General features: G+C 42.2%; 1 protein-coding gene across 1 annotated transcript in view; it reads left to right on the forward strand.

Annotated features, from left to right (window-relative positions):
• T265_12925 (hypothetical protein) overlaps positions 1-14347 on the forward strand; it is a gene marked incomplete at both ends in the record, with an annotated part of 76489 nt that overhangs the window by 11827 nt on the left and 50315 nt on the right. Inside the window, 4 exons of the mRNA XM_009166293.1 lie at positions 117-317; positions 2693-2914; positions 8302-8488; positions 10917-11080. Coding sequence (XP_009164557.1) covers positions 117-317; positions 2693-2914; positions 8302-8488; positions 10917-11080 — 774 coding nt within the window. The remainder of the gene's footprint in view (positions 1-116; positions 318-2692; positions 2915-8301; positions 8489-10916; positions 11081-14347) is intronic.

Genomic DNA, 14347 nt, shown 5'->3' on the forward strand with positions numbered 1-14347 from the left:
AACCGTACCGTTAGGGGTCAAAAGCGCGTAGAAGGACTGCTAATTTGAATCTATCAAGTAGAACCAAGGTCCAAATTACAAGCGTTATTTTTCTATTCTTCTCCCGTGACTAACAGATTGGCACTGTCGCAGACGAGTGCAACCGGGCGTGTGGGTTGGAGGGCTACACTTACTCCGGGCGTTGGAATTCAGAATGTTGCTTCTGTGGCAACGACGTACCAACGACGACTGTAGTTGATATGGACTGCAATGGCAAATTACAAATACTGGTTGATAATAGTTTACCACCCCCTGTGGCACCAAACACAGCAATCGAAGTAAGTAACGTGACAATAGTACTTTTTCTACGACATTCGAGGCTCTGTCTTTTCTGGTTCACGACTACACTTAACCTTGATTTCATGTTTGCTATCTTATGAGCAATGTGGTTAGTGGGCAATTTTTCTTGGTTAGGCTGTTTTCTGTCGAGATCCACGTTTGTTTATGCAGGTAAGGGAGCGTCAAAACAGTACGTCGAGAAAGTATACCTGTTGTACATTGTCAAAACGAAATCGGCGGTTCTCAGTAATTGAGGACTAGAAAAGGACTACGAATGTCACGAGTCACATACAGTGCACGCTGTGCACTGCAACATATAGGGAATTTAAGAGCGGTGACATCCGGCATCAAACGATGGTTTGAATATTTCTGCAATGAATACCCCTCTTGTAGGCAAGTGTGGACCAAGGAGCATCAGTTGGTCTGTTAACCCGCAACTTATACATCACCTTCTCAATGATCATGTACTTTTCTTTGTCCACTAGCTGAACCATGAAAAGTAAAAAATGACGAAGTTTTAACGTTTCCCCAATATTTCTTTAGAAAAAATCATCTTTTGCGGATTCATATTTGTTAAAAGCTCATCAAATCTACCATTCATCTCACACGTCAAGCAAATTCACTTAGAGAAAAATGGTGATTTGAATAACTGATCTGTCCTGGCCATGCTCCTAGATATTCTCTATGCCGCCCCTTTACCATCCCGAATGAGATCAGCCGGGTTTAAGAAGCAGGGACATTCAGTAAAGAATTTTGAGCGTAATTGCCTTCTTGGTCCTGCACCTGCATTTTGGCCCCAAATACCTCCACCGTATTCCTGAACATGTGTAAAATGACATCTTTATTCTCGTGTAGACACCGTTTCTTCTAGAAAAGGGGTAGAAAAGCTGCATCATTTGGACCACTTCTCCTATTCACCAGTATGTTTTCATAGCCGCCAATTCATGCCTCAGAGGTAAGATTGGCGTCCGTAGGCTATGCTTCTGTCGGAAATGGAACCAGATCAGTTCATAGATGCTGCTTGTAACGATGTGTCCATTGTTCTTAGTCTGACGTCAGATACCTCGAAATGCAACTGCTGTTCGGTTAGGGACTCTTGGAGGAATTCCTAAGGGACCATCATGATGCCCAAAAGCAATTCATTGCGATCCCGTTATCCAATCTGTTATGACCTGCTCTGCCGTTGAATACGACGCCCACTCGACAAATCTAGGAGCAGCAGAAAAGAGCGTCCAATATTGCAACACTGATATACTTGAGGAAACAGAAGCCAAACACAAATCGATAGAAAACCGACCCATGGTAATGGCGTAGATATCCGCCGGGGTGACTTACTCTCATGAGTAGTCATCACACTTCTGTTTGTTAACCCGTCAGACAATGAACCAGCTCAGGACGTGCGCGGTATAACTCTGAAGAAAACTGTAGAGTTAAAAGTCAAAAGTCGGGAAAATACAAGTCGATGATCATGACTGATCCTCTTTAACATAATCACACTAACATTTCTCCTTTCGTGTCAGTACAGGACATCACAGAAAATATGATTATTCACACGGTTACATGGATGACTTTATTTTCGTTTTCCTTGTCTATTGTCAAGGGATATCTCAAAATTCCACGCCGAATGGAAAACAGTTAAACCATATTAAAACCAAGTCATACTAAAAATGGACTAGAACTGAATTCTAGGGTTGCTAGTTAGTATATTTTCAGTTCTTTACGTAATCAAGGCTTCAAAAAACAGTAATTCGCCCTGGAATTATCGAGGAGCCAACAGCCCAAAGAAATATTAAAAAAAACTATTTACTCAACGCATGTCTGAGGAACTTCGGTTCTATAGGATGAACTGGTTGTAGAAAATCTGGTATCCTTTTTTTGTTCAATAACTCGAATACAGTAGCATTTTAGGACATGAACACCTAGTCAGTTCAACGAAGAGGACAAAATCACATTTGTCATTGACTTTATGTATGACGGGTGATTAGAGGTTGCCTAACTTGCTTGTACATTGAACCCCTTAGTTGCACTTCAAACTAGCATGGTCGCTCTATACTGATATATATATATATATATATATATATATATATGCCGTTGGGTTTAAAAACTTTTTCATGGCACTAGGTTTTGCGTAGCCTGAGCCATATGTTTAGGATAGATGAATAAAGCAATGCATCTATCGCTTTCCAGTCGGAATGGTACATGGAGTTACGGCTTATTGGTCATTAGCAAGCTTTATATAAAGGGTAATCCGTTTTCTTAGCAACATCAGGTTGTATCTCAAAAGCATACTATTGAGAAAGCGTTATCTTATTTTAATCTTAACGTAGCGATTATGTTGAACGAACTGCACCCAAGTCTACGTTTCCCTTCACAGCTTTTGGCCAATTCAACCACATTGCTTGGCAATCAGGTAGCCTCAATAAGTATCAGCTTATTCCCCGAAATAACGGCTGACAGAACGCATAAAATATATTTCGGAGACTTCATCGAAAGGACCGAGGTCATTGCGGACGTTTCACGTCCACTGATCGCGCAGTACGATCGACCGGGATCCAATTGGATGACTGTGTATCAACAAGATACGAGCGGAACTAGGGTGAGTGACGCACTAATGCGGGTCATCAGAACATGCTTGCTGTCTGTCTAAATCGCGGCACTACCTTTATTCATATAGTTTACTTACAATGTCTACTCGAATGCAATTGTCCTATCTGACTTTGATTCTCTAGTTTAGTTGCATTGAGAATGTTTACTGACAGCCTTGACCAGATTGAAGCACTCAACGTTTTTTTTAGAAATATCCGCTGTGCTGATGGATTCGAGACGATATTTTAACCCGAAAGCAATAAACTGGCAGCCTCATGATATTTACATTCACAGACGGAATAATAAGGGGACATCCATGTTTACTTCAATGATCCACAGCTAACGGTTAACCCACCATACGGAGCAAAACAAACTCTCCCGTATGTAAACATCCGACTTCAACGCTCGACCCATCCGGTGCTATCCCACTGGGGTAAATTTTGAAATGAAGTAGCAGGATGAAAAATACAGACGACGAAAATCTGAGCACTCTGGTTGATTTTTAAGTGTCAGTGACACGCGCGTTTACTATAACAGTCGAAAAGTCCCATTCTGAAATCAGCATGAGCCCGAATAGACAAGATTATGGCAACTCTTTATTGTTTGTGTAAAACTAATCACGACCAACAAAATGGCAATCTCTAAAATAGCGTAAAAATAATTTTCTTCCCTCAACCACCAAAGCGTCATCCGTTATGCACAAAGGTGATTTAGTGTACAGGGTTTTGCGAAATCTACTGTTTTGAAAATTTTTGAAAACTGAGTAGTATCTTTAATTCGAGACAATGATTTGGACCGATATGGTGTTAATTGTTAACTGTTAACATTACAAAGGCAGAGAAAAATGTATACGCTTGGGAGTGAGTGTGCCCGTTGAGTTACTGTTTACGGACGTAAATTTACCAGCTAAAACAATGGTTACATACGGTACGGTGCATTATATGCCATGAAAAAGGTCTGAAAATAAAAAAAGACAAATGAAGAAATTTTATTATTGCTATCGGGGTCCGCGTGATCCCCAGGAAGCCTGACTTGAGACACTGCAAGATACGGCTGCCAATCGATGGCAGAAACGTTCGTGTTTGAATAAGGGTCTCGAGGTGTAGGTACTTCTGGATGATTGTGGTAGACCAGCAGTAAGCCCCTCCCTTATCCCTTCTTTTTTCACAATAAGGCTTTTAAATAAATCATGGTTGTAAGGCACCGAAACTCCAGTATTGAACCCTGGTGTTATGCTATCGACAATGGTGATGGTTTTTGTTGCAATTACTCTACGTCTCTGGTAAGTAGGTGGAAAATAGCAACAACATTATGTATAGCATGAATTTGGTTGAGGACATGCATATTGCAAGAGTTGCCCTGGTAGCTGATTACTATGCATCCATGATGGACCATACATCATACTAGTCCTTCTAAACACTGCCTTTGTGGGTGTCCTGTTAATTTCTCGTCGTTCTGGGTTGCCAATCAGAATGAAGGGATTTTTTCGGATAAGCCCCGCCAGAAAATTAATACCTGCCACCCAAAGGATATTAGAAAAAAAGAGGATACAAAATTCGTACTTTTAGCTTTTAGTGAAGAGAGTGAAATTGGGACATGTCATTAATAGTTTGCATGAAAAGGTCTGTTTTTCGGTATCTTTGTCTCCAAACGAACTCACACAGGTAGCTGTCCACTAAAGATCGGTGTGTGCCACATTGGCGTTTATTCCGCATCTTGTAGACGTGCCAAAGAGATTCGATGGTTTGTGTGTGAACTCCAGTCGTTGGATCCACAAAGGTTTCGGTGTAATTAGCCGTTTCATGAGTAGAATTCATGTCAATCATCGTTTTAATTCCTCGGTATGATGTCCACATATCGGAGATGATGATTGAGCCGGGAGAGATGTAGACCTGGAGTGTGTCCATCAAAGTGGCCGCAGTTCGATCCGGCACTGCATAAATGAACACCCCTTTAGTTTCCCGGCAGATCCTTCCGAAAATCCACTGCTGGGGAAGGACTCGCCTTGTGTGGTTTTTACAGAAATATATTAGCGTTTCATCGATCTCGACGCGTAGACCTGGGTCGATGATAACTGTTGAAGTCTCCAAAAGCCGCCAGGCGCAAACTTCGCGAAGAAAGTTCTTCCAGTCAACAGTGGTCGTGTGGTTTGTGTGTGAGCTCCAGTCGTTGGATCTACAAATTTTCCGGTATGGTTAACCGTTAGAGTCTGAAAGAGCCGCCAGGCGCAAACTTTGCGAAAAGAATTCTTCTAGTCAACAAGGGTCGTGTGGCTACTAGATAATTCCTCTGAGCAGAATTTGTGTTTTGCTAAATTTTTGGACCAGCAATTAATGGACAGAAATAATATCTTACACTCCATCATAGACAAGTTCATTTTCGAAGACCGATTTCTTGCCGACGCTATCGGGTATACACCCCCACGTTGAAGTCTCCAAAAGCCGCCAGGCGCAAACTTCGCGAAGAAAGTTCTTCTAGTCAACAGCGGACGTGTGGCTAATAGATAATTCCTCTGATCAGAATTCGATTTTTGCCAAATTTTTGGACGAGAAATAAATGAATAGAAACACTGTCCTAAACTCCACCCTAGACCACTCCAGCCAAGTTCCCTTTCGAAGACCGATGTCTTGCCGACACTGGCATTACATCTTCAACTGTCAGAAACAGTTGAAAGTGTCATTTGGTGGCCATTGTTGCATAAGCGTTGCTGATGCATCACTCCGTGGCTTTGCAAAAAACGTATTGCCGTCTCCTTGTCATGAACGAGAGTTGAAAGCGTCAGAAAGTTCATTTAAGATTTTATGTCCGAACGGGAAAAATTTTGCACAAAATGAGCCTAGATGCGGCGAGGCTTATCTGGAAAAGATCCAAATGAAATCTATGAATGCATATTTTGTATGAAACGACCCACGTAACCACGAAGCATTATGTGGCGAAATTTGTTGTTATTCTTCTTCTTGAGTTTGTGCTGGTCACAACCAGTCCACACCAGTTCATTCACGGTATCCAAGACCCCGTTAAAGCTGTGACCAGGCGTTGCCATAAGTCACAAATTTATTGTGACTATATATGTAACGGCTCAAGGATGAAATATCCAGAAGAGGAACAATGATCTGGGTATATGGACTGGGGCGCTGATATCCTGCTATATCCTTTCTATAACTCTTCTCTTCATAATGACAGATAATGGTAAAATATTCTGATGTAGTAAGCAACCACCATTCTCTCCTCCGTGTTACTCATATTATAATTTGTTTACCACAGAAAACGAATCCAAAACAACCAAGAACCCTGCTTTGCAGCTTTGGTCCCTGAGAATTCGCTTTTTCTCGTCACGCCATGTAAAGTAAAAAGCAGCCATTCGAGACAGCAGATAGTACTTTTCATGACAACCGAAGACAACCAAATGATTACTTGAAACTTCGATTCATGTGTCGGCTAGGGGAAATTCTCGTTGTTCTTCAGTTTTAGACTCTGAAGAAGTCGAATAAATCATCGGGTTTCTTTGACCGTCCAATACCGACTGGGGCCTGTTGTTTATTTGAGCTACCTATCTCGACAAATTCTGCGGTAAAGAGATCGATGTAATCCCTTGTCTCAGAAGGGTTTTGAAAAGAAAGTGTTCATCAAATTTTTCCTTCGGACCGTTTTCGTTCCACCAAGTCTGCTTTTTATTCCGATGTCCAAAAGTGTACACATAAGTTCCGTATAAACGAATGATAAACACCTGCGTGCTATAATTTCGCTGACTCAGCTGGACTAATCTGTCGGCTGTATCGAAAAAAGTGTTCTCTAGTGAATGCCTGATTATGATGAGAAACAGGAATTTCGACTGCTGAGCAACCTGGAGTTGCTACTAGATCGAGTAAGCCTCAGAATCAGTCATCCGTTAGATCAATGAAGTGGTTTTAAGACCGTTGTGTTTCAATCATCAGGCCCAAATCGTGTCTGTGCTACACCTGGTTCAACGGCTTATCTCCATCACTGATAGTTTATTCAACCCAAGGTAAGCAGCATTGAACCTGAGACCACCTGAACGTGATGCGCCCAGTTTTCTCCCACAAATCATGAATTATTATCACTTTTTTGTTTCTTGACTTGGACCGATAACTTCTTGAGTAAAAGCCAACGTTCTCTTGCGTCTACCCTACATTTCACACTATGGATACACCATTCGTCCTATATGGATAATATCAGTCTTAGGAGAATCTGCGAGGGAACCGATTTCGTCTTTCTATGTTTTCGTGATAGTAAAAGTCTTCATTTATGTGGTTAAAGGTTCCATCAGTAATCTAAAGCTCAGTTCACACGATCGATAAAGCGAATAAGCGGATAGCTACCCACTCAAAGTACCTCGGATCATTGTCAGATTTCGGTTAAATGCGGTCCACATTGTTTGTTCAATCCTGTTTTACGACAACAAACGGGTTTTGTTGATTTCTTCCGTGAATCTGTTTGTGTAATGCTGAAAAAACGGTTATGTATCTTAGTGGATCAGGACTGTATAATCAAAAGTTTGCGGGTGCGCACTGTAACTGCCGCGCTAAGATATTGCAGGCACAACCACTAACCCTCCCCAATAACTCACTGATGACTTCACCTCGATTGGTGATGAAACGTTTGCAATCGAATTGCCCAGCTCAGCGAACAAGCCAACAACCACATAGGGCGAAATTCAGAAGAAAGAAGGTAGAAGTAACTAGCAGAATGATGACCAAAGTACCAGTGGAAGCTGATGGCCGATTTAGGGCAATGCAACTTTATGGAACATGAGTAGATTTACTACCTATGGTTCATCCAACTTATTGACAAATGTCAGCGATTTAGTCGTACGCAAAACATTAAATGGGATACTAATAGTTAGGCTATTTAAATATTTCGATTGTTTTCTATTTCCTTCCAAAGTTTGTGCTGACTCAGAAAGAGACTTCTCCTAGCCTTGTTTCACACTACCTTCGTTTTGGAGCAAACTTTAAGCATGTCTTACTTGGAATAAGAAATAGTTTGGCTGCTTCTGAATGACACCCAAAAGTGCAAAACCTGAGATAGTAGCTGCTACATCGTGGGGGGCAAAAAAGTACCACCTACGTATACAGTTAACAAAAGAATAGCAGAAATAATCTTCAGTTTCCGGAACGACATCAACCAGAAATTGTCGCTCAACGCTTACTTGATGGATTGATTGCATGGTATGAACCTATAAGTTTACCATGGCTATATTCAACATGCTAGTGTTTTCGATGGCCTTTTGGCGTTTCCAGTGATCTCTGGTTCAATCCTCTACTTGCTGAACGGTTTAGTGATTAGATCTGCAAAGCAGACAAAGATCATTCTCCTCGAAACATCACAAACGAGTTTATGGTTAAACACATCCTCAAAGCGTTCTTCTTCCCCCAGCTTGGCGCAGGCAGTCTGGAAATCTTGTCCATTCAGCAAGTCTCAAGCAGTGACTTGACACTTGAGTGCCCGAAAACCGTATTGCAGAATTCTCCCATTTGGTGCAAGGCCACAGTAGCTGCCGGTACCCACTTGTATGGGACTATGAAGTTTGGTACTCAAAAGCAGGAGCCGTTCTCTATAACAGGTAAGTACTTGAGTCTGAGTTTAGCTATGCACTATGGTTTACTTCCAACAGTGATGGTGCCGACAATGTCACAGAAACACTATTCGCACGTTTTTTTTGTAGACGAGGAGAATAAGATGATAGGAAAATTAGGGTAAAGAAATGAGCCCAGATGAAACCAGCTTTTGTAGAGAGGAAGTCCTCAAACTACGGAGTGTTTGGTCTCAGCATAGCAGAAATGATGCTCAAATGAGATAACTCAACTGTTGCCTTTATTATTGGTCAAGCCTCGAAGTAGGTCATTAGCCACCGGTGTGATTTGGGGGTGATTCAGACGTCCTGAACCGTCTCCTAGCCGTGGAGTTTAGTAGGTCTCTTTGCCAGAGTCTCTACCGTCTTGTTTCACCACGAAGAAGCACAAACTTAGCGTAACGTGATACTTGGTCAGCAATTGGACGGCTTGTCGACAAGGTCTCCTGGTCTCCCACTTTGAAGGTTGGAACTTGTGTAACAAGTTGACCGTAAAAGTTCGCAACAAATACTGACACCTGCACATGAATTTCGTTTTCACGGGAGACCCAGGTGAATCGTTCGTTTATGACGTTCTTCAAATGAATGTGCTACACAAAGGCAGCCTCATGTTTCAGCTGGTACCACATTTGGGATATTGAAGTATCATCTTGGCTATGACTAGCAGCTTGATGTTTCTGCTTGCGCCTCCCATTTGTGTGCAGTGTATGCAGTCACCGTTCTTCCCTCACTGTGAGTCACACCGCTCAGTGTAATCTATAACTGTAAGAACACTATGTTGAACCCAGAAACCTCGGGTTTTAAAAGCCTAACAACTCCTCCAATGCCTTTGATTCCTATAAATGGAGCCGCGTTGCAAAGTGTGCAACAGGGGGGATTTCGTATGGAGTGGTCTGACGAATGCACCAAATTCAAGATGGTAGGAGCTAGCTAGTCCACTATCAACAGCCGGGTGTTTTGTCTGGTTTTCTAAGGTTTAGATACTTTCAAAAAATTTGGAGTTGTTAGCAGAGAGCCATTTATCAGAAACAAGTAGCAATTTCGTTGGTCGAATCCGAAAAAAACAGGTTCAAACTTCCAAATTCATGTACTTCAATCTACTTAATCGCCACGTTTTTGTCGATGCAGAATTTGACGAGATTTCTAGCACTCGGAGTATACTCCTAAGTGTAACGAACAGACCTCTTACTCTGTGTACGATCAACCGGTACGAACAACACGCCTTACGTACACCATTCGTCAGAAAATGTACACAAGACGTTCACTTTTAGTATGTTGATGAAAAGCGGCTCTGCTCTCTGTATCTAGCCTTGGGTCATGTGACAGGGACTAAAGACTATCGACTTCAGTCCGTACATGCTGAACACCGAAGTCCAATGCGGTTTGTTGTACGCTTTCCCATCGTGCCGCTTAAATAAACTTTGTGGTCATACTGCAACTAGATGCCAACCAGATATAGTCTGTGTCAAAGGGCAGTAAACAATATCATCGATCATGAGAGCCATATCGGCGAATCCTCCTGCGATTCCCAGAATTACTTCTGTAGCGCACAGGTAAGGCTTGAGGTAATAACTATACTTATTGTGTAATTGGTTGTGAGTAACGAAGACTACGCTTCCCCCGTTTGAACAAATACTAGTGAAAGGTCACCTGAAGCCAATGCGCTTTACAGAGGTAATGTCTGATACGATACCCACTTAATCAGACTTCGCAGTCTCTAACTTCTAGCTTCACTGGCAGCGCTAGCCAGGGTAGCCAGATAACCGAGCTCACCTCATTCCATAGAATTAATCAATTAGTCTTTTATTCTCAGCGGGACACATGGATGAACTGGGATTTGCACAGTAACTTTCAGGTACCACATTACCATAAGGTATCAAGTGGAAATGTTAAGTTGGACGGCACGACGCAAAATCCCTCAGAAATATGAGATGAAGTGACCAACCAAGGCTTTGGATGATGTGTTTCTTATCGTGCATGTGACACGATCGCAGCAGACTTGAATTTAGTCATTCAAATAACTTAACTGACTTCCTGTGCGACAAATCAGCCCGATCCCATTTGCATGGCGCAGGTGGTCGCATAATGTTTTGGTAAACAAGGTACAAACGCGCATAGTTACCGAAATGATGTATCATTAAGATGCCAATTTTTAAGGAGAAACCTCCGGAGATTTTACAACCATCAGAATCTTATCAAGCGCTGTTATACGACTGATCGTTAAATTTACCAGTAGGAACTTCAAGGGTACATAAATAGGGCCTGATTTGGATTTGCGATTTACCGGGGTAGTTTCCGGGCCAATAAAAGCTGCAATAGGTGCACGATATGATCATTTGAGATGTGTTAATCTTATACTTGACGGGATTCCTCACGTTATAATTTATTTACCGTTGCACATATTGACACCATTCTTCAGCTCACGGTGGTTCCTGGATGCGAATGTCAGCCTCGCGCCTCAATACCGACTCCCAGCAATGCCCAACAGAGAAATTTCTTGTTTCTGGGACCAGCGCGCGCTATCCTGGTCGGTTATCTGAAATCGACTTCTACGCTACAGCGACTGGGTCATTCAAGCTCATAGTAAGCTCTTAGGTGCATGTTTTTAACTGAGCTTTAATTGATGATATTTGTCAAAAGGACAGCATTGTGATAGCCAAACAGATATCAGTGTCAAGAGATCAATTTCCCTAACTGAAAAGTGTCACTAGCGGGCACACTGATGGTTTCTCTTGAAGCCTACTCTTATATCATCCAGCCTTGTTCCGAGTGTACTAAGCGGTTCACCTCAAATTATTTTATGATTACTGTTTCGTATATGAACCCCCTCATTTGAGTATCATATGAATCGAGTAGTCTCCACTTCCAGGAAATTTCGGTTTTCCATCTTATGAATGTGGGCCCTTCGCGAGGTGCATTGAACCGAAATGACTCTCCGTTCATTCTTTCGGAAGTTTTACTCTTGAAATCGTCCAGCATATTGTCGGTTTTGTCCAATCCACTATGCTTTACCCCTTTGCAAGTATTCTGCATCCATATGAATAGGTGCCAAACTTGTACTTTTACTTCAGTGAACAAAGATTTATAGAAAGTTTACTATGGTGTGGAGTTCTTTAGTCAATAAAGCGGAACGCGTGACGCTTAGAAATTCAAGCAAAAAGTTGTCTTTCAAACAAAACGAACCTGTCTCACTATGGCTTTTGCAAAGTGAAATGTTTGGAGAAGAGATCGACCACATCACAGTGCGTTACCGACACAAGTACGAGTCCCCAGGACTCCGAAGGAGTAGTTCAGCGAGTGCATATCACGAGGAATCACACAACCGAGAATTTCGCCTGCATCTGTTTGTTTTTTGCTACTATGATTGACAGTTTTATCGAACACACAACTGGCACCATCCCACATGTGCGGAATTCAGCATAGCCAACTTCTAGGAACATATGCTGAACTTTGGTTCCTACGAGAACGCTCCAGTCATTAAAATCACTACTGGCTCATTCGCATGCTAAGGGTAAAGAATGGGGCTAAGTTGGAACTTTCTATCCAAACCGCTCCAGAGATTATGAAACGCCTCGGGAATCGAACTAGCCCATGATCCTCACGGGAACTTCCATGTAATCCTTCTAACTCCACATTTTTTACACTTCCATATCGAATAACTCAAAGATATACCCACCAAATCCACCGTTTCAAGCAACCACGTCCAACAGTCGAACAAGGAAAACAACAACCTTCGGTGCTATTTCGTTCCTCTAACCAGCAACAATTCAGAAGCACTTTAGTCTGTACCAGTAAATTTGAGGGGTCAACTATTCGCCGTTTGTTAGGATGGATGGGAATAGTGGGTAAAGAGCAGGCACAGTAAAGCAAAAGCTTTCAAATAATGGGCGTTCTGATGCAGCAGAAATTCCCGGCGGCAAGACACGTCACATACCAAAGAACCTTGAATTTCAAAGGTAGATTTGAGTCCCAAGTAGATCCAAAAGCAGCTTTGTTGTGCTTACCCATTTTGTGGTGGTAGAGGACAGTTTATTTATCTAGATATCCACCAAAGTGAAGATAAATGGTGAACATGATACAAACGTACGGATATAAACGCATTCGAAGGCGAATCCAGCAGAGCCGAACAGCAGTCTCCTTGTATGGGGTAACATAACTAAAGTGCTAGAGCAGCGGAGCTAACTGCAAAAGTGACAAAAACTAGTAGAAGCTCATCCAGAAGCACATTTGCTTCAGTGAAGTAATGCCAAATGATATAATCGGGCTTCAGTTTTTAGTATCTCTCGAGGTGAAAAACCACCTGTACTTAGTTCCAACCGCATGCACCCTGATATAGTAGCTCATGTAACGGAATCACGGTATATACACCGAAATTCCCCCTCTATCCGATAGTAGAATTGGCCTAGAACGGAAGACCTTGTTACCTCTTCAGAGATCATCAACATGTTCAGAAACATAAAGGAAAACTTCGGAAAATTTAGCGCACAGTACTATATCTCCCAGGAGTCGAAAACGCTTAATTGTCCGCCCTATAAGGATCCTGACTCTAACGAAGTGAATCTGCAGCATCGCTGACAGTCGGCTGGACTTCACATATCTTTTTACGCCTTATATTCATGTACAACAGTTTGTCTGTTTCACAAGCCCCATTCACTCTTTAACTCATCCACATCCGCGAGGGACTTAGGATTATGCTACTGAAGACTACGCATCCGAGGCAACCACGTTGTCCTAATTTTTCGTTATTCAAGTTATGGTATCGAAGGCCACAACTCTGCCATTGTATCCAAACGGCCATCGGCTGTTTCGTATGGCATATCTAGTATAAGGAAGTGACTGCAGTTTTCTTGCAGAGTTACCAAGTGAAAAGGCATAAAGTGGTAACATTAATCGAAGCAGCATCAGTCCCAGGATAGTGGATATTCCAACTGCCCTAGAGATTTTATGCGCAGTTAAACTCTAAAATGAATGGATAAACGCGGAGGCTCTTCGCAAAAACGCAGCTGGCTGTAACGCTAACATCTGTTCTAAGATGCTCTCTCCATGCTGACAAATTTTTGAGTCCGCTGTCTCAGTAATTTTAGGACCTTATGGACAAAAGTATTACCTCAGGGTAACGTGAAGGGAGAGTCAACAAACCTAGCTACAAAAGTAGAAATAGATTCGGTTTAGCTAAGTATGGGTCAAAACACTTCTTTCTTGATGTTAACGACAATATCCGTCCTACCGTCAAATGTCAAGTCTTCTTCATGTCCAGTGGTGTTTGGAATTTCTGCTCGAAGAACACCTACGGGACTTACAAGGGACTAAAGACAGCTGAGCATCTTATCCACCTGTGCGCCTTGGCTTAAAGAATTCCACCGTACTCAAATGAACCCAGAAGAGACATGTGTTTTTACAGTATGTAGTCATTTGTACGCAAACATGCGCTCTACAAGTAATTAAGTAAGCAAGTTGTTATGTTCTCTACTGATCAGTCAATCAACCTTGTCAGTTACACACGGAATTGAGAAGACAAAAAGCCTTGAGGAAATTATACTGCAGCAACTGAACAGCCAATGTCGAGATTCGAAGAATCAAGAATGGAATGGAACAAACAGTCCAATGAAAGGCTGAAACAGAGAGAGAGAAATGTTGAGCAATATGTTCGTTAGGAGTGCCTCCTAACACCTCCCCTTTGAAGTCATTGTTCGTACGACTGGAGTTGTGGGTTCAGTTGCATTCGAATGACAGGCTTCCTGATCCGGTCGGTCCATCTTCTGGGTGTACAACTTTTGGAAATTCCTGGTTCATTCATCGGCTCTGGAGATTTTGGCTGTTGAGCTAACTCAAATGTGTCGAGAAGAGTCT

Source organism: Opisthorchis viverrini (assembly GCF_000715545.1).
Source record: "Opisthorchis viverrini unplaced genomic scaffold opera_v5_24, whole genome shotgun sequence".
Lineage (NCBI taxonomy): Eukaryota > Metazoa > Platyhelminthes > Trematoda > Opisthorchiida > Opisthorchiidae > Opisthorchis > Opisthorchis viverrini.